The sequence below is a fragment of the Triticum aestivum genome, chromosome 4A, assembly GCF_018294505.1.
Source record: "Triticum aestivum cultivar Chinese Spring chromosome 4A, IWGSC CS RefSeq v2.1, whole genome shotgun sequence".
Classification (NCBI taxonomy): Eukaryota; Viridiplantae; Streptophyta; class Magnoliopsida; order Poales; family Poaceae; genus Triticum; species Triticum aestivum.
Window position 1 is genome coordinate 661,815,051 of NC_057803.1, and position 21,290 is coordinate 661,836,340.

The following is a 21,290-nucleotide window of genomic DNA, read 5'->3' on the forward strand; positions in this document are numbered from 1 at the left end:
ATCTTTGATTAACGAGCTAGTCAAGTAGAGGCATACTAGGGACAATATATTTTATCTATGTATTCATACATGTACTAAGTTTTCGGTTAATAGAATTCTAGCATGAATAATAAACATTTATCATGATATAAGGAAATATAAACAACAAATTTATTATTGCCTCTAGGGCATATTTCCTTCACGACCCCGTCACACAAGCCAGAGTCCAGACCAGGTTTGGGCCTTGATTTCTCCTCGAAACTAAACCCAAAAGCCAAAAACAAGACGAGCAAATCTTTCCTTTCAAAAAATGGTGTAATGCTAAGGGAACTGCTATGTATCGCTGTTAGTGAGCAAAACCAAGCGCTCTCTAACTAGCGATCGTAATCAAGGCCGCCCATTACTAGCTAGCTAGAGCAAGTGATCATTTCTACCAATTCCTTCTGACGGGTATTTATTTTCGCCAGATATATTTTATGTTAGAAAATGACCATATTTTTTTAGAAATATTAATGAATCTAAAAAAGTGACAAATTACAAACAATATTCGCGAATTTGGAAAATGTTTTTCAATTCAATTTTTTTAGTAAGATTATTAAGAAAATACTCACAAATAATAAAAAATATTTTTTGAATTAACAATAAAATCACAACTTTGAAAAATGTACCGACCAATGTTTGTAATTTAAAAAAATTAATGAATTCAAATACATATTAAAACTCAAAATTGGCATGAATACAAAAATATTCATGAATTAAAAACGAGGATGAAAAAGCGTAGAAGGAAAAGGGATTTTTTGGAACAAATATAAAAAGAAAAGAAAGAGAAAAACATCGGCCAGAAGCGCCCGAAACCAATAGATGCTTCCCTAGAGCTTTAATATTGTTCGGGATATTTTTTGAATTTGCAAACATGCTCAAAATTGTCCGTTAATATTCCCTAGCGTTTACACACGAAAGAACTCGGCCAATAGCTCCCAAAACCAATAAAAGCTAGCAGCGAGGGATACATACATATCAACAGCGGTATCACTTAATTATTTTAACTCGAAATAGTCGTTTAATATTGGTAGTTAAATACCAGCAGTTTCTGGGCCTTGGGCTTGTCTTTACATTCATGTCGGGTTTTGAACAGCCTGGTACGGGCCAGCAGGCTGATCGCAGAAGGCCGACCGGCGGAAGCCACTAGCAACAAGCGCCGGGCCGACGGGCGCACGTGTGTGGGACGTGGCCGTACGCGCGGCCGCGCTGGCGTGCCTCGGGATTCCCCGGCTCCGCCACATGCGCGCGCGTGCCATACTGCTCCTGCATTCTCCATCGTTGGCCTCTTCGTCCCCAGGAATTATTCAGATCAGAGGAAGCAGGCAGGGCAGGGCCGGTGCAGCAATGATTAGTGGGAAATGGCATGTCCTCGGCTGGCTTAGATCAAAACTCCTGTACCACTGGCCCTCCCTGTCCTTCCTCTGCCTGCTTCCCATCACGTTCCTCCATCCACCCCTTCCTGTTTGATTGATTAGTTTGTTAGTTGCTGCTAGTGCTAGATCTGGACTACTGTTCGCTGCAAGTCTAACCTTTTTTTATGCCCTTTCATATGTCTTTCAAATAGCCTATGCATAGGTCCAAGTTTGTGAGAATTTTGTTAGCTAAGTGATAGTATAGTAAGCTTTTGCCTGTCTCAGAAAAAGAGTAAACTTTTGCCAGCATTGTAAGTACGCCAGGATTGAATTTTGCTGTAACAGCGGTATAATCTGGCTAATTTCGGCAATGGTCTATAGTGTGATGTGTGTGTGTGTGTGTGTGTGTGTGTGTGTGTGTGTGTGTGTGTGTGTGTGTGTGTGTGTGTGTGTGTGTGTGTGTGTGTGTAACAGCGGTATAAAGATTCCCCAAAATAATAAAAATTATAATCAGGTCCAGGGACCACAAAGCGGCGAGTGCAAGCACCGGAGCAAGATGAGGCCACCCTACTGCCAGCACCCATCCTGTCGGAATAAATTTGTTGAAATGCACAGTCTAGAAATCGCCGTTCTAAGACTCCAAAGGCCAAGCGCACCAGAGGAGAAGTGTGGATCAGAAGAGCCATATCCTCTAGCATACCAACTAAAACGATGGCTGGTCTAATCCTGACGAATCCATTAGAGATTGAACACCAATCGAAACAAAACAGATTCTCCGAAGACCAACACCGGCCAAGTCTAAAACTATTTTCCAGAGACACACCTCCACAAGCCCTCTACCGGCGCTAGGCACCCACCGATTCTAGATAGGATGGGGAGGACAATATTCTCACTCAGATACACCGCCGCCGCCTCGCGCCAACCCAACCAAGACACCGAAACTACCTAAAGCAAGGACGGTGTTCTTACCACCGGCACCAGGGTAGTGCGCACGCGCGCATGTGTGTGTGTGGTGGTGGGGGGGGGGGGGGGGGGCGGCCGCACCTCCAAGACTTAATGGCCACCGGAAGCGTGGCAGACCGCCGAGAGGGTGGAAACCCTAATATCTGGTGAGTCACCTAAGTGACGTACGTTCGGAGTACGATGTCGGGTTAATATAGCCGTTTTGTGTGTTTAGATACTACTGAAATTCAAAAGCAGAATAATTGGCACATGAAGCATATATTCGGATGTGATTCCTCCAGAAAATGCAGGAAGAGAAACATTTGATACCTCATTACAAAATGAATAAAAAAGCTACCAGTATATTCTGGCTTGCACGTACGGACTACATCCGCAACGACTAATTAGCTACGGAGCACTACCGATTGAACCAGCAGAATCATCATCTAATCGCCAGCACAGGGACGGCATTGATCATCAGCGGCTAGCCTTTGGGTAGCTAGGGACACGCTAGACAGTCTGACGGGCCAGGAGCCATGTGATGTGTCTGCGAGGCCGATCCCATATGTGCAGGTGCAGCACACAATGATTCGACGGTTAGTCTTGGTCCTAGTCCGCTCATCATTTCGACGATGATGAGATCGCTCGCCATTTCTGAGCTGGTAATTAGATATACAGATCTCGGATCGATCGGATGGATGACGATGATCACGCGCACGCGTACTCTCCTGCCTGCCTGCCTGCCTGCCTGCCTGCCTGCCTTTAGTTGTTTGTTGCGTGCATGATTTGCACCACATGCCATTGTCGGGAAATTATATATATGTGGTCGACTACTGATCCAAGTACCCAACCACATCTATACTTGATCGATACGGTGGTTCTGTACAGACTGATCTAAGGCTGATTTTTCTTTTCTTTTTTCCAACTAGAGTGACAAGTAACAGAACTAACAAGAATTACTTTCAGGTCCATAAACCATCTAGCGACGACCACAAGCATGGAGCTGAGTCGAAGGCGCGACGCCGTCATCACACATCTCCCATAGGTCCAGCCAAATATCTTGATGGCTCATTTTTGTTGTATGGCATGCATATAAAGTTTGGTCTCACGTTATTAATGGAGAAGAGGTGACACCACAGTATGCAAGGGGTTTTCTCTCACACGTCTCACATATAAGAGAACACAAGACCACAATGTGCGCTCGTTTGTCTGTCACACCATGCGACGGGTGCATTTTGTTTTGTCTCCTTTTTTTTGAACACATGCATTGTGTTTTGTCAATGCTCAGAACCAAGTGGAGGGTACGCATGTCATTATGTCAGTTCAGATTAAATTAGTTCAGAATTTTAACAATATGTCGACACAAAAAACTGATGCCAAGATTTATTTTTCCTTAATTCGACTAGTTAGAATAACTTTTAAGAAAAAGGATGAAAACTAATAATATTTTTATAGAACAATTATGAGCGAACAATATATTACATTGACATAAAATGGTAATCTATTGAAACACTAGATTTACAATTTTTTTGACATATAATGTTATAGAAAAATAATTAGAAAATGATACAATAATATTAGCAAAATATTATTGAAGATAATAAAAATTTAGAAAAATAAAAATATAGAAGATGAACAACTGTGTTGGCCGTGCATGAAATACGGTTCTAGATTTAACAACCACTTCTACAACCATTTTTTTCCTTAAGGAAGATTGTAACTGAACTAAATGGAATGTCAGCTGGGAAAAACCAACAAATGACCAAATTTCCTTAGAACAATCATGAACATTGTCTTCCCTTGAAAAAATATACTATGTTCTCAGAAACAGGAAATATTTTTAAACACTTTTTAATTGAATTTACTAAAAATATGAAAAATACTAACATTAAAGAAAAATATAAAATGGAATTATGAAAATATGAAAATATCTATGAAAAGTTGCATAGTATTAGACTTTTAGGATAAAATTCATAGAAGATGACCTCTTCCCTTTGTGGTTCATAGCGTTAAAGGCCTAGATTTAATAGTTTCTTTGACAACTAACTTTCTACCTTTTTCTATTAGGGGAGATTGATTCGACAATTTTTTGTCAACCCAACTCATTAGAATAAAAGTTTGGAAAAATAATTGTGTCTTGTGGTTGGTTACTTAAGGGGCTAGGAGAGTGGTAGATTTAACTTCTTCTACAAGTTTTTTTTCCTTGGGGGGGTTTCTTAAAGAGAATTTATTTTTTGAGTTGTTGATTTTTTTTAATATATGTATCCGCTTATTCCAAGCGCTTAGACAGAATTTTTAATGAAGTTTGGAAATATGGAGAAAAGTATGATATTTTAAAGAACAAACATTGACATTACCTTAATTGAAATCCATTTAAATACTTTTTTAGTCGAATGTCAAAATAAACAAAAAAATCTCGGAAAATGTTTTTAAAAACATGAAACTTCTAAGGATATAAATTCCACTTGTATTTTTATTCGAAATTTGTAATCACTTATGTTTTTTTTTGTTGTTTATCTAAGGGGTTAGATTTAACCGTTTCTTCTACGACCAAGTTTCTGATTTAACATTTAAACATGCTTGAAATCAGAAAGTTGACGAGATGAACAATTGTGGCCGGTTGGCCAAGATTTGGTTGCGCCTTGTAAATCCAAATTTCTTTGTTTTTCTTCTTTCCCAGCGAAGTCTTTTCAGTTGGAGACGACGTTTCCATCTACGTGACGTCCGTGGTGATTTCGTCAATCTCCAGATTTGCCGACACGGTTTCCCGAAAGTGCTCATAGGAGTGTGATACGCGTCTGTGCGTTTATACAGGTAGCTGTTTCTGTGTGCATGCGAGCGTGTATGTTTCAGTAAGAGATTGCATTACGATAAGTTGTTCACAATAAGGCATGATTAGTTCCGATGCTTAAGCAGAAGCAAGGCGTGCAGAAACCCTTACCCGGCTGTCTCTCTCCCACTAAAAGGCTCCAACCCATGTTACCACCTCTGCTAATCTCCTGACAGAACCTCTGGAAAGAGGCCTAATCACGTCCTTGATCTCCTCCAGAAGCACTATGGTAATGCTGCAATCATGCGACGATGCAACAGCTTGCATCTTGATTATGTTACTATTAATCCCCACTTGTACGCACACTGATTGTACTATCATGAGCGTAATTATTTTACACGAGCCGGTGCGATTTCTCTTGCTCACATGACCCTAACGTAATGCAATCTCACCTGGGAACCTGGAGCAGCCAGCGATTTAGGCAGTTGATTACTCCGGCAGTGCATCCCCAGTGCCTTGTCAAGGGTCAAGGGCCGCCATGGAAACTCGCCACAGGATCTCCAAAGGAGATCCACCCCACGCGCACCAGCTCATCATTGTCGCCCGCCCCCTCCCATCATCCCCGGTTAACCATCGCTCCGATCCCCCTATTTATACCCGCGCACCTGCGCATCATTTGCTCATCACCACCGCCGGCGAGCTCTCTCCTTCCTCTCGACCTTCCTAGTTCCTACACACGGACAGACAGAGCTCAGCTAGTTAGTTCAATATAATGGCGCCTCAGAGCCTGGATCTTGGCCTGAGCCTTGGCCTGGGCCTCGTTTCCCGGCCCTCACAGCCGAGCTTCTGGTACTCCGGCGGCAATGTGGCGGCGGACCAAGAAGTGGGCCCGACTCCGACCGCGGCGGCGGTGGAGGAGAGGAGGTGTTCGCCAGGCAGCCCGGCCTCGAGCGGCAGCGGCAGCGGGCTGAAGCGCGGCGCCGAGAGGTCCGCCGGCAGCGGCGACGAGGACCAGGACGACGACGGCGGCAACGCGCGCAAGAAGCTCCGGCTGTCCAAGGACCAGGCGGCCGTCCTCGAGGAGTGCTTCAAGACGCACCACACCCTCACTCCGGTACGTGTCTCGCCTCATTGCACGCAACGCAACGCGGTCGATCACACCACATGGATGATTCTTGGAGATCGAGGATGGGGAAAATGACATGGATTTCTTTTGTGTTTGCAGAAGCAGAAGCTGGCGCTGGCCAACAGCCTCGGGCTGCGCCCGCGGCAGGTGGAGGTGTGGTTCCAGAACCGTCGGGCCCGCACCAAGCTGAAGCAGACGGAGGTGGACTGCGAGTACATGAAGCGCTGGTGCGAGCAGCTCGCCGAGCAGAACCGCCGCCTCGAGAAGGAGGTGGCCGAGCTCAGGGCGCTCAAGGCCGCACCGCCGGCGCATAACGGCGCCGCGGCGGGGCCCCTCACCACCCTAACCATGTGCCTCTCCTGCAAGCGCGTCGCGTCGACGTCGTCTGCCTCGGCGTGCACCGTGCCCAGCTTCTCCGCCAATGCCGGCATCGGCATGCCAATGCCATCGCCCGTGGCGCAGCCCGAACACCGGCAGTTCTTCTGCGGGTTCCGAGACACCGGAGCGGCGTACGGCGGCCCCGCCGGGCTAACGAAGGTGGTCAAGGCGGCCAGATAGAACGAGCAATCTCTGTGACGCCACCGTGCTCAGCATGCCAAGCAAGCTAACAAAAAAAATGGCGGCATTGTCACGACTCACAAATTTAAGCAAGTGTAGCAGAAAGTTTAATCCTTTCCCTTCTCTGTCTCTGAGGGAAATTCAAGTTAATTAGTTTTAACAATCTAGGATCGGTCAATCGACGAGTTCCAGCGGGGATGAATGTATCCATGTGAAAAGTTGATGAAATAACATTAGAAACTAATTCGTACCAACATGTTGAGTAAAAGTACACCAACATGTTGAGTAAATTTCCAATTTCCTTCCCTGTCTTGCATAGTTGTTGCAGTGGGCAGCGTCGATCGAGGGTTGGTGTATTATTACTAGTGCTTGGCTTGGTTTGTCTGATGTATCAACAACATGTTGAGTGATTTTCTAATTTTCTACCCTGTCCTGCATAGATGTTGCCGCGTAGAGATCAGGAGTTGGTGTATTATTACTTGACTTGGGTTTTTCTGGAGTATCATCTACTCAATTTTGAGCTGCCCGACAAGTTGCATCTTAAAGGTGACTTCTGCTTTAGTTTGGCCATCTAGCAAAAGAAGTCATGCTATTAGTATACCATTTCACTTGCCTATCTTACGGGCAAATTTTCCAAGTCCAAGTAACATGTTAGGTGCATGGTCTCCTCATGTTGGTTGTTCAGGTATTTCATCTTGTCGTTTCTATCTGTTTGAGCTTTTATATTGGCCTCCGGAGTTGCAACCGGAAGATCCACATATCCCGACCTTAAAAAAAAGCTCACATGAGTCACAAGGTCGAACCAACGTGATCTAGAGGTCGCCAAAGGACCAAAATGCAAAGGAAAGCCGTCGCCGCCGCTCACCGACAAACGTTGAGGACACTGACCTCACCAGCATCAGAGGCTGGCAAAGATCTACGCCAACAAGCAATCAGCATTCTCGTAGATGACATCGTCGAGATTGGGAGGCTTGAGGAATATGGTCAGATTGGTGCGTAGCCACCAAACAAATTGTCACCGTCTAACTCTACTTATAGCCGGAAGCAGGGAAAATAGACCTACATAGGGTATATCATGATCTCCCCGCACTCCCACTCTGACAGAACCAATGGAGGAGGGGAATGGCTTATCAGTAGAGGAGAATTGGCGGCATGGTAGGAACGCTCGGAAAATCGCCTCTATAGAGTTTGATGAGGAGATAGATATATTTTTTCTTGCAATCCATTTACAAATTCCTATGGTGCTTGAGGTGTAGGTTTACTAGAACCAGTTGAGGTGAGTGGTCTTAAAGAACTCTTTGTGTTGTAGGAGTGCAGGGGAATTCTCATAAGAAAAGAATGATTTCAAAGGGATTTGAGTTTTCCTTACACATCCAGAATAGCCAAGTATAACTGGTGACTAACATGATTGTGCCGACAATGATTAAAAAATAGCAAGCTTTAATCTGTGCCTAGCTTGGTTGTTGAAGAACCTCCTCGTCTGTGTGATGTCATGAGATGGTTAGTGCGGATGTGGTCACTATTGTAGTTTGCATATTGCAGATCTGATCACTTTAGGTTTTATTTTCTTTTTTTACTCGCATATGCATAGTTATGGTCTTATATGACTTTGATATTTAACGATGTATTTTTTTGTGTGCCTGCATTGGTGTTGACTATGTGCATCTTAACTCTGCAAAGGCCAGATGTGTACCCATTGTGTTTATATCTTTCCAATGCTCCATTTTGAGCCAATAAAGTTCACCATTTGTCGTAAAAAAAGTATCCACACCTAGGGCGATGACGGCGGCGCGCCTTCAGCTTGCTTCAATGCTTATAGTTGTCACTATGTGTTCTACGATTTTTGATCTAATTTTTATTATTTCTGATGCTCGTTGTACTGTCATGATTGGAGATGAATGGATCAAAAGTTTCTCGCAAAAAAAAGCTTGTAATTCCACTATTTCAAATTAATTGAATTCTTATTTTTGTCAAAATAGGGTTAGTAACAGAAAAAGGCAATACCCGCATCTAGAATATAAAAGATATTTGACAATGAATTTGATATTGATATAATGCGGCCATCAGAAAGCACACGACGACAGGCTGAAGTGCACGAACGCACGAGCGTGACTGACGAATCAGATGCCAGCCGGGGGCGCGACCGCACGAGCACACACATGCAACGTCGACGACGAAAGTGCCCGGAAAACGACGATTAAAGGGCGTCATTGAACGGCGCCTAGATACAAAACTACTACTAGTAGTGGTATATTGATTGATACTAATTTCTTCCACTAGTGGTCGCTAGAGTGGTTGACATGCAAGTTCTGCGACTTCGTTCACCTACTTGTAAACTCTGGAAGTTGCTTATAGGGCACTAGGGCTAGAAAAAGTTTGGGATAAGGAAATAAAGACTGCCTATTTATCTGGTACCGGAAGCGAAAAACGGCGTCACTCGATCTCAAACCGTTAGATCACCATTTGACGGCCGTGATCGGGTGTCCACTGTTCATCTGCAGTCCTCCTTTGTCCTTCCTGGGCACAACCTCCCCCCCCCCCCCCCTTCAGCCCTCAACAGGTGTAGGCCGGATTATTGCCTGCTCCTGTCCACATGACCGACATCTTATGGTTCGTCATTATCTGCATATGGTCTTTTTATGGTCTTTTTCTTTCTAGCCGCTCATTTTGTGTGGGCCTTCAGTTATGTTAAACAGTGAGAAATAAAAAAAATGAATCTGTTCTATAGCAAGAATAATTAATCGTTGTTGTTTCAAGGTTAATCCATTTATTGGTTTTGTTCGGAAGCAAAGATATCTGTGGAGGCCAGTTCGTTATAAATCAAGAAAGGACACTTTTAGGTCGCATGCACATTCCTTTATGCGCGAGAAAGTAAGAAACAGAAAGAGCAGCTAGCCACGAGATGCCCAGCTAGGACGACGATCATGGTTCATGGAGGAGGAGCAATATAGAAACACCAGTGGGGGTGTGCTTTGTCCGGTGGAATGTTTGACCGGCCGGCCGGCCGGGATCGTCGGGAAAGCCCGCTCCCGTGGCCGGGCGGGCGCTGACCGGGCTGCACGTGCGGTCGACATGCCCGCGCTGGCACCGCACCGCCGCGCGGCGCGCCTCGGGATTCCGCGCCACGCTGCCACATGCTCGCGAATTCCTGCGCGCGTACGTGCGCCCCCGCCTGCCCTGCCAGCGTAGCCAGGGAGCTTCCTTCTTCCCTTTGTAAGACAATAACTTTTGGGAACCAGCACAACCCTCTAGGGGTGGCTTATCTCATTATATATAATGGTTCTGTTATAATACGTACATAGGTACAGAAGCTATACATAGTCTAACACCCTCCCTCAATCTTAGCCACTTTCTAAAGAACTGAGAAGAGTAAGATTGCGCCTACCAGCCTCAAACTGTGGCAGTGGTAAAGGCTTAGTGAAGATGTCTGCAAGTTGATCCTTAGATGAGATAAACTTGATCTGGAGTTGCTTCTGTGATACACGTTCCCGTACAAAGTGATAGTCAACTTCAATGTGTTTCGTTCGGGCATGAAATACTGGATTTGCAGAAAGGTATGTAGCACCGATGTTATCACACCAAAGAATAGGAGGCTGTGGTTGAGACAAACCCAACTCCTGAAGCAAAGACTGCACCCAAATAATCTCTGCAGTAGCATTAGCCACAGCCTTGTACTCAGCTTCAGTACTGCTACGTGACACAGTAGCCTGTTTCCGAGCACTCCAGGCGATCAAATTAGGGCCAAAGAATACTGCATAACCCCCCGTGGATCGCCTGTCATCTGGGCTACCAGCCCAATCTGCATCAGAGAAGGCCGAAAGGACCCGAGAGGAAGTCGGCCGAATATGCATACCAAATGTCAGGGTGAACTGAACATAACGAAGAATGCGTTTAACAGCAGCCCAATGAGTATCTCTGGGAGCCTGAAGATACTGACAAACCCTGTTAACAGCATAAGAGATATCTGGTCTCGTGATCGTCAAGTACTGAAGTCCACCAACAATGCTCCTGTACTCTGTGGCATCCGTAGGAGACAAAAGCTCACCATCAACAGCTGTTATCTTGTCAGTAGACGACATGGGTGTGGTGGTCGGTTTGCACTTCAGCATGCCCGCTCTTTGTAACAACTCCAAGGAGTACTTCTTCTGCGTAAGGACAAGACCAGTAGCACGAGAAGTGACCTCAACTCCAAGAAAGTAGTGAAGCTTCCCAAGATCTTTGACCGCAAAATCAGCACCAAGAGAGCAGACAAGAGCATCAGCAGCATACTGAGAAGAGCTGACAAGGATAATATCATCGACATATACCAAAAGATACATAGTGACTTCTGGCTTCTGTAGAAGAAATAATGAAGTGTCAGCAGTGGACGGCACAAACCCATGAGCACGAAGGGCAGAGGCAAGGCGGGCATGCCAGGCACGAGGAGCTTGCTTCAAACCATATAGTGCTTTGGAGAGACGACAGATATAGTCAGGACGATCAGGATCAGAGAAACCAGGCGGCTGTTTCATATAAACCTCTTCCTCCAAAAAAACCATGTAGAAAAGCATTCTGCACATCAAGTTGACGAAGTGACCAACCACGAGAAACAGCAATGGAGAGAAGAAGCCGAATAGTGGTAGGCTTGACGACAGGACTGAAGGTGTCCTCATAGTCAAGACCATGGCGCTGCCGAAAACCGCGAGCAACAAGTCGCGCTTTGTAACGCTCAATAGATCCATCCGAATGCTTCTTCACTTTGAATACCCATTTTGAGTCAATAATATTTACCCGTGGTGGTGGAGGAACGAGAGTCCATGTCTTGTTACGAAGGAGAGCATGAAACTCCTGCTCCATAGCCTCTCGCCAATGTGGAATGCGCAGGGCAGCCTGATATGAGCGAGGCTCAGAAGATGGATCCGCAACAGCAGCAGCCAAACAAGCAGCCAACCAAGCAACCGTACCATCCTTATGTTCCTTAGGTTTGAAAATGCCACTGCGACTGCGTGTATGTGGTCGGGACACAGGAACCACCGAGGTCGACGGAGCAGCCTGCAACGGGCTGGAGGACGGCGACGTTGACGAGTCAGCCGGTGACGAGGAGCCAGACACAGTAGCCTCGGGCTCGGTCGGCGAAGAAGGTCGGCCGACCGGCGAAACCGGCAGAGCAGACGAAGCAGCTGGCGACGCCGGCGTCACAGACCGGGCCGATGGCGAGCCCGGCATAGTGGGCCGTGGCGCGGCCGATGTCGCGGGCCGATCCGCGGATGAAGGCGACGTGAGGACAGCGTCGCGGACCCGAGCTGCAGGCGAAGTCGGCGTGACGGGCCGAGCCGCGGGCGAAGACGGCGTGACAGGCCGAGCCGCTGAAGACTCGGCGGCCGCTGGCGAAGAGGGCCGAGCCGCTGGAGACTCGGCGGTCGCTGGCGTAACGGACCGAGCAGTGGAGATGCTCGGCGCGACGGGCTCTTCGGGTGACCATGCATGGGCACGCAAATCGATGCCATGCAACATAGGGCGATCAACGTGCCCATCAGAAGGCGGTGATGATGATGGTGAATCCTCCAAAAGCTCCAAACGAGCCCCACGTCCGGTTCCTGCACCATGGTTAGGTAACAGCAAAGGAGAGTATGCAACATCATCAAATTGGTCAGAAGCAACAGAGGATGAATGCAGAGATGGTGGTTCGACAGTGGACACAGGAAGTTTGGCAAAGGGAAAAACATGCTCATCAAACACGACGTCCCGAGATATATAGACACGATTAGTGGGAACATGAAGACATTTATAACCTTTATGAAGAGAGCTATAGCCAAGAAAAACACACTTCTTAGAACGAAACTCAAGCTTGCGCTTATTATATGGACGAAGATGCGGCCAACAAGCACACCCAAATACCTTGAAAAAGGTATAATCAGGTTGTTCATTAAGGAGAACCTCAATGGGAGTCTTCATGTTTAAAACACGAGTGGGAGTACGGTTGATGAGAAAGCATGCAGTGGTGAAAGCATCACTCCAAAACCGAAACGAAACAGATGCATGGGCCAAAAGAGTAAGACCAACTTCAACAATATGACGATGCTTACGTTCGACTGAACCATTCTGCTGATGTGTATGTGGACATGCTAAACGATGAGCTATCCCAAGCGACTGAAAGAAGGAGTTGAGGTTGCGATACTCGCCCCCCCAGTCCGACTGGACATGAACAATTTTGTGCTTGAGAAGACGTTCAACATGTTTTTGAAACTGAACAAAAATATCAAACACATCAGATTTGCGTTTAATAAGGTAAAGCCAGGTAAAGCGACTATAAGCATCAACTAAACTGATATAGTAATTATGACCACTCACAGAAGTCTGAGCAGGACCCCATACATCTGAAAACACAAGTTCTAAAGGATGTTTCACCTCACGACTGGACTCCGAAAAAGGAAGTTGATGACTCTTCCCCAGCTGACAAGCATCACACACTGCTACATCTTTATTACTAGACAAACTAGGAAGCTCATGACGACGCAAAAAATGACGGACAATAGGTGTGGCCGGGTGACCAAGACGAGCATGCCACTGTGACGGAGAGACCCGAACTCCACTGAAAACACGGGCGACGCCAGGATGCTCCAGACGGTAGAGGCCCTGGCACAACCGCCCACTAAGAAGAATGTCCCTCGTGCCCCGATCCTTAATAAAAAGATCAAAAGGGTGAAATTCACAAAGCACATTATTATCACGTGTGAGTTTAGGAACTGAAAGAAGATTACGGGTCACAGATGGAACTCGAAGAACATTGCGAAGCTGAAGACTCCTATTGACATGTCTAGTGAGAAGAGATGCTTGACCAATATGAGAGATGTGCATACCTGCTCCATTGGCGGTGTGGATCTTGTCGGAGCCATGATAGGGTTCACGAGTGTGAAGCTTCCCCATCTCGCTGGTCAGATGCTCTGTCGCCCCAGAGTCCATGTACCAGTGTGGATCGATGGAGTAGGACTGAGTGTGTCCCTGTTGCTTCTGCGGCGAGGGACGATCAGCCATGGCGACCTGACGGGCATTGTTGTGTGTATCTTTGTCGTCATTGCCAAGACCAAGGAAGGTTCGCTGGAAGCGCTTATGACACTTGGAGGCCCAGTGCCCATCGCGGCCACAAAGCTGGCACACACGTGGACCACCAGCCCCCGGTAAGGTCGCAGTAGGTGGGGGGGCCGAGGCGGGCGACGGTGGCAGCCCCAAGGGAGACCGGGGTGATGAAGAAGAGCGGCCACCCTTGGTGGCGGCGTTGCGGGTATTAGAGTTTAGAAGCGGAAGCGATCGTAACCTAGCGTGATACCATGTAACCAGCACAACCCTCTAGGGGTGGCTTATCTCATTATATATAATGGTTCTGTTACAATACGTACATAGGTACAGAAGCTATACATAGTCTAACACCCTTCGCCGCCGGTGGTGGCTTCGTCGTGTTCTCGCGCGGGCGCGGCGACCGAGGACGAAGGGTGCGCGCGCGCCACTGGCATTAGCATAGTCCGCGCGTTGTCGCCTGCTTTGCTAGCCGCTTAATCTAATCTGGTCTAGTCGATCGCCCATAATTACGTGCGCAAGTGCACGTCGCCGGTCAGCTACGGACCCGGATTTCATGCGCTTCCTTCCTTGTTTAACCGGGGCTAGAGATTGCATGGTCTGCTTAGACTGCCGTGCCTACGGAATACTCATATGCATGGCAGCTGGCCGTTCTTTTAGGGGGATAGAAGAGGAGATCTGTTCAAATACTCCTCCTACCTACGTACATGCATCACAATATGGCAGCTTGCCATGTTGCATGCATGCATGCCAAGCACAGCCAGTCGACCCAGGCAAGTGAAAGTAGCAACCAAACAAATGCATCACACGAGCACGGATGCAGGCAGCTTCCTCGCTCTTTCTTCCCAGCTGCACGTACGCAATTATTGAGATGATAATCTATACAAACAAGCGCGCGTACGTACGTATTGGAAATAACACTCGATCTTCGATCGGGAATGGGGGAGGGACGCATGGGAAGAGATGATTACCGGCCACCATGGATCACATGCAGCAGGAGAAGAGGAGAGGAGAGATCGGTCGGCCGGTTGGACCGATGCAGCCCACGGAAAGGCGTGTAACCAACCGCACGGCACGCCATAGTAAAAAGCCAACTTGGTCCATGGGGCAGGCGAGCGCACACACATGCACGGCCGGTGTCTTTGACAGCACGGCCATGTCGGCCAAAATCAATGTGAGCAGCTACCGGCACAAGAGATAAGCTTATTACTCCATTTGTCGTACTAGTGTCGAAAACCCTTTTGTATTATGAGACAGAGGGAGTATTACGCAGGGTTCGTCATCTGTGGTATTACCGACGGTGAACAAGTGGACCTGCTTCAAGAACACCATGTCACACACGGAGAAGTTATATATGCGTGGCACCTATGACTCGTCCTTTTTGCAACAAGAACAAGGTATATTCTTTTTCCTCTCTTTTTTGCAGGAAAAGGAACTTTCATTAATTAAACGAGATGATTACATTCAGACTTGACTATTCTAGCTATCTCATCAGGGGAGTTTCGAAGCCAACAAGCTGTTCGTTCTTGCGCCTGTCCCATACAAGCAAGGGTGTGGCTAGCTACTCCCTCCTTCCATCTATATAGGGCCTAATGCGTTTTTCGAGGCTAACTTTGACCAAATGTTAGAGCAATAATATATGACATGCAACTTGCGCAAAGCACATCATCAAATTCGTATGTGAAAGGAGCTTTCAATGATATAATTTTCACATTATGCATGTCATGTAGTATTAATTTTATCAATAGTCAAAGGCGGTCTTGAAAAACGCATTAGGCCTTATATAGATGGAATGAGGGAGTAGCAGCATTAGCATGCCGCCCGAGAGCCCTCTGAAGAATGTCTTGGGGCTACATTGACAGATCAGTTAGCATGAATATCTCCAAGAAATCGTTTATGTAGATAAAAGTTGAAACATTAACCGCATTTTCCACGCGCTCGTGCATGCATTGGTCCAAACGATCCAAAGCGGAACGATTCGGTGGTACCGTCAGCGTCCAATAATTCATCCATCGGTTGCGAGCGAGATCTGCGATCGATGGATGGACACATCTGGTCCGGGGAGGCTGGCTGGCCGGTGTGCGCAACTGTACAACGAACGGCTCCATGCATGCATGCATGCTCAATCCGTCGCAACGGAAAGCTAACCAACGCCGAGCTAGCTGGCCGTCACGTTGCATGCTGGGCACCTGGCCTAGCTAGCTACTGTACTACACTGGCTAGCCCCACTGGCCATTGCTAGCTGCTGCTGCTATTAATCGTACTCCTACCACTGGCTAGTTCATGGTTCGTACGTACATTTCACACGTTCGTACGCACCGGCCTCCAATTATACCACCCAACCAACTTTTATTCTTCAGAATAAAGGCACTCACTGCAGCAGCGTACTGTAGATAGATAGATAGATGGTGCAGTGCGTGGTATTCCCCTTTCGTGGCCAGGTGGGTACGGTTCGGGCAATGTATATTTGCCACTTTCGCAATGTACTAGTCCTACGAGTAGCAGTAATAATCAATTTCCTACTTGTCGACCATGTCTGCCAGCTTGGGCTAGAGAACGTTTAATTCTCACCGACCAGGATAGAATTTTTTCCTTTTTTTTAGCAATTTCCGCGCTTAGGGCATCTCCAACGGCAATGGCAAATTTTCTCCCGCATCCGTCCGTGAACAGGAGAACCAGTCTACGAACACGGATGTGGAAGGACGTCATCTAACCGTAGCCGCATACATTTCAAACCGCATTTTGACTAACCACACCAAATTGGTGCAAAGCGGCCGATATTCATCAAAGTTCGGATAGAAAATAGCACGAATCTTCCATACATATACCATGCAAATTAAGTCTGGTACAACAATGTCTCTAATTCGACAAGATCCCGGATGTCAAACAAGTTTTTCATGAAGGGATCATGTCGTTCCACACATACTCGCCCTACAGTTTCATTCAACAGTGTGCGCACGTAAATGGCCGTCCCTTTGTCCTGTGGTACACCACGGAAGCACGTGCGGACTACATATAATGTGTAGACCAACATTGAGTGAATGATTCAATCAACAAGTTGAACAAGAGGAAGTAAAACTTATGATCTCGTCCTCTGCCACGTGCAATGGTCACCTTGCCTCGAGCTGACGAACCGTATTGCAAACTTGATGATGCTGACTTGGATAGTAGGACAACGACCTTACGTTGCGTGGTTGAATGATGTACATATCGTAGGGCATAACGTGCTTTCGTGCGTGAAACTTTTCATGCACTTGCTCACAGAAGGGCTCCCCTCTACTCCTGCCTATGAAATCCGCGGATACGACCAACCACGCATCGCACAACAACTCGTCCTCCATGGTCGAGTAATTCCCATCCTAAAAAAACGACATAGCGTTCAAAAATAAGCTCAATGGCATTTGACCGAACTCCTGACGGGCGTGATGTCCGCCATGGAGGTCGTCGATAGGCGGCGAAGTGTACCTGGGTACAAACGACTCAAGGGTGGGAAGCTTGGTCGTAGGCGCGTCGCTGCTGGTTGCGGACGTCCGACAATGGCTCTGTGGCGGCCGGAGACGTACAACAGCGACGACGGAGGTGAAGGGTGTGGATGCAAAGTAAGGGAGAGAAGGCGGGGTGAAAGGAAATGGGACCAGGAGGGGGGATTGGGTGGGCCGGGGGTGTCGGAGTCGTATGTTTCGGGTGTCCGGACTCCCGTAAACCTCCCCCCTCTTTGTCTCCAATTTACGGGAGAAATCGTGTCCAGACAATCCCGCGGATCGATGCAGGTCGGCGTTGGATGGCTTCCGCTGTCTAAACAGCAGGGTCCGGACGATTTGCGGGTCCGCTTTGGAGATGCCCTTAGAAGTAGGAAGTGATTGACCATTTCTCAAAAAAGAGAACAAAAAAAAAGTTTAACCAGCGACAGCCAATGATTTTTCCTTGGCAGTGGTAGCGGCCAATGATGAAGTAACCGTCCACCCGAGCTGTGTGTGTCCGGTCCGTCCAACCGAAGAAGAAGAACCGATGGATCGACGGGTCGGGTCCAGTGGTCCATGGATCCATCACAGCCAAAACCAATAATAATCAATCATAAGCTTGGTAGGAGTCTGAGGCAAATGTTCCCAAAAAAAAAGGAGTCTGAGGCAAAAGGCAGCCGCACCAGTGGCGTGAGGCGAATGATTAGGGCGACCGATGCGCACGACCGCCCCCGCGTCCACGAGGCCGGCACATGGCCAGTCCCCGCCAGCCTCGTACATCGGGGCCCGACGGTCGCCCCCCGGCCCTGTCATTGGCCGCACGTGAGGGACAGCTGCTACCCAGTGAGGTGGGGTGGGTCTGGGCCCAGTGTGTGCTGCTGCTGTTCCTGCAGGATGTGTTGTGTATGCATGGGATAGGATGAAACTGCACCAATCAGATCAACCAGATCAGATCCGAAGCAGACCAGATCAACCAGGAGTACACGCACTGCACCGGGGTTAGATGTAGATGTAGATAGATCCATCCACGGTCCTGTCAGCTATTCTCCATATGCATGCACTGCCGTACCAGCACTAGTACGCTTTTACGTACTATTTTTCACCACCGCTACTCACCACATACAGCATTTGGGAGTAAAATTCATGTGGTTATAGTACTCCCTCAGTCTGAAAATACTTGTCATCAAAATTGATAAAAAGGGAATGTACTTGTCATCAAAATAGATAAAAAGAGGATGTACTATGTATTTTCGGACGGAGGTAGTACAATTTTACTTGTTTTCAGAGAGAAAAAAATAAAACGAAACCACACATAACTGTTGTACTACAGCAGGCATTCCCTTGTTGTGCGTATAAATAATGCAATACTCCGGAAATTGTTTTGTGCGAGCATTTCCTGTTTTGAATTAAAGGTGGCATAAAGTACATTATTATAGTACTAGTACGTATGTGGTGGCTTGTAAGGGCATCTTCAGCCGCGCCCCCAACAGGCCCTCTCCAGGTGATTTTGCCGCGCCGGCGCCAAAAAAAGGCTCCAGTCGCGTCCCCAGAAGCCCGTTTTTCGCCGGCTCGGGCCAAAACTGGTGCCGCCGGACCCAGGCCGAACCCGGCGCCCTGGGGGGCGCTTGGGGAGCCGACACAAGCGAAAAAGGCGCGTGGGCCCGCCCTGGAGGCGACCCGAGGGCCTTTTCCCGCCGTTTCTTGACGCTTTTCCCTCGCATCTCTCCCCCTCGCTCGCCTTCCTCCCGCCATTCTCTCCCTTTCTCCCGCCAAACCCCCACCCGCTCGCCGCGAAGAAGTACGCCATGCCGCCGATGAAGTACGCCATGTCGCGTGCGGCGGCAACCGCGACTGGCGCCGTGGCCCAGCCGAAGCAGAGGAAGCCGAGGGCGCCGCCATCGAAGCCACCGGGCCTGTCGAACGCCGAGTGGAGGGTGGAAGTTCAGCGGCGCGAAGCAGTCACCGCCGACAGGCGGAACAGGGCCATAGCCAAGAAGGCCCGCGACAACACGGCGCGCGTGGCGGCGTCTTCCTCATCGGTCGACTAGGCGGGGATGAATCCACCCGTCGTCAGCCACGCCCAGTACGCGCCCTGGGGACAGCAAGGCGCCGGATCTTCATGGGGTTCATCGTCGCCCGGCTACGCCGACGGCGACGCGCACGGTGGGTTCAACCCTAACGTGACCTTTCCTCATGGTCACCCCGCTACGCGCACGCCCTCGCCCGCCTTCGTCGGCGTGCAGTACCCTCCATACAACTACTCGCCGCCCGCCGCCTACGCGTCCACACCGACGCCCCATCTCTACCGCGGACCGCTACCCTTCTCGCACCTCGGCGACGCCGACGACACGGGAGCCGACATGGATGACATCATCGCGATAGGATCGACCACGGCCGCCGCGTCTCCCAGGTTCGCCACCCAGGACGAGGTAGTGGACCTCAGCGGCGACATGGAGGCCGAGCTCGGCTACGTCTACGGCGACGACGCGCAGGAACCCGAGGAGGAGGAGGACGAGGAGGAGGAGGAGGAGGAGGAGCCGGCTCCTGTTCCGATGAAGGGGCACCAGAAGAAGAAGAAGCGGGCGGCTAGGTCAGGCGAACCGCGCATCAAGTGGACGTCCAAGGAGGCGACGACAACGTCGACGACGCCGACGACGCCCACGACCACACGGACGCCAAGCCGGAACGACGCCTCTACATCGCCGCCCAGCAGTGCCGAAGCCGCGCCGACGCAGCCCAGCACCGAAGCAGCTCCGACATCGACGAGCCCGCGCACGCCGACTCCGCCAACGCCTGGAGCCGACCCCACCAAGTGAATCGTTGCGAACTTGCGGCGGCGGCGCTCTGTTTTTTGTAACGCCAGACTACGTCCGATCGCCGGATTTGCGGCGTCTTTTGAGAGCGGGAACGACCAAGTTTAAATTTCCCGCATCCTGGGACCGGCGCGTGGGGGCGTGACTGGGAGCTAGGTCGCCCCCAGGGGCCGAACTAGCACCGACACGCCCCAGGCCGCTCTATTTAGGCGCCCTGGGGGGGCGAACGGCTGGAGATGCCCTAAGAGGATTGGATTACTTACTAAGAAAAGAAAAGATGGGGAATGGCCCTTGGGGATATGTATGAATCTCCTCCTTTCACAGCTCGCTCATCTGATGGAGACGGTGCCGGCTGAATGAATCACGGAGCCAATTATTGGCACGCACCTGATACTCTACCTTACTACTAGTATACTACTAGTATAACTTTCTTTAATTCCCCCGGTATCAAATAAGCATGATTACAAATTCTCAGTGTTTCCGGTGTAAAAGAATCTCTCAGCTCTCAACCTACCATTTCTTAGCGATATTATTAATCAACTAACACAACATATATGTACTCATTTGTTAGTTTGTGGAATGGTGCTCATCTTTCCTTGATTGATTAGCCACTCTATCATCACCTACTACTTGTGTGATAAATACAATAATAGTCCAAGTGCATGAGTGCTGCTCACTCAGCTAGCATATGCATATGCAATGGAACCAGCTAGGGTCAGCAATAGCTAATAATTTGGGGATAAAAGAAGCGCCCACTTGAGCCGACAACAACATCCAGGGGGCTTGATCGCCACCCTACACCATTATTCAAACACCCCATCTCCTCTTCCTCTTTGATGATGCAGCTTTCAGTACAAGATTGCCCATGTCCTCCCTGTCATGCCAAGATACATAAACAACATGGGGCCTATCATTGCACCCATGCGTACCAGTTCCCTCCATTTGCACTGCATAATAACGGAAATAAACGGCCAAAAGCTAATGCTAATGCTAACTTATAGGTATATGTACGGGACTTTGAATTAAATTAAGATAAGCTTCAACTGTAAGTTTTCGTGGCGCCGGAGATGCCGGACATTGTGGGAGCTCACCAGAGCGCGTTCATACAAGGGAGGTGCCTCCATGACAACTACATGCTTGTGCAAAGCACTGTCAGATGGCTACAATTGGCCAAAAGGCCCGCGCTTATGCTAA

At 48.5% G+C, this 21,290-nt stretch overlaps 1 protein-coding gene across 1 annotated transcript; it reads left to right on the top strand.

Annotated features, from left to right (window-relative positions):
* Positions 1 to 5,699: 5,699 nt before the first annotated feature.
* Positions 5,700 to 7,066, top strand: LOC123082963 (homeobox-leucine zipper protein HOX28). Its single transcript, XM_044505139.1, has 2 exons — positions 5,700 to 6,199; positions 6,311 to 7,066. Exons 1-2 carry the CDS (start codon positions 5,858 to 5,860, stop codon positions 6,767 to 6,769), a joined length of 801 nt encoding a protein of 266 aa, XP_044361074.1. The 5' UTR covers positions 5,700 to 5,857; the 3' UTR covers positions 6,770 to 7,066.
* Positions 7,067 to 21,290: the final 14,224 nt, after the last annotated feature.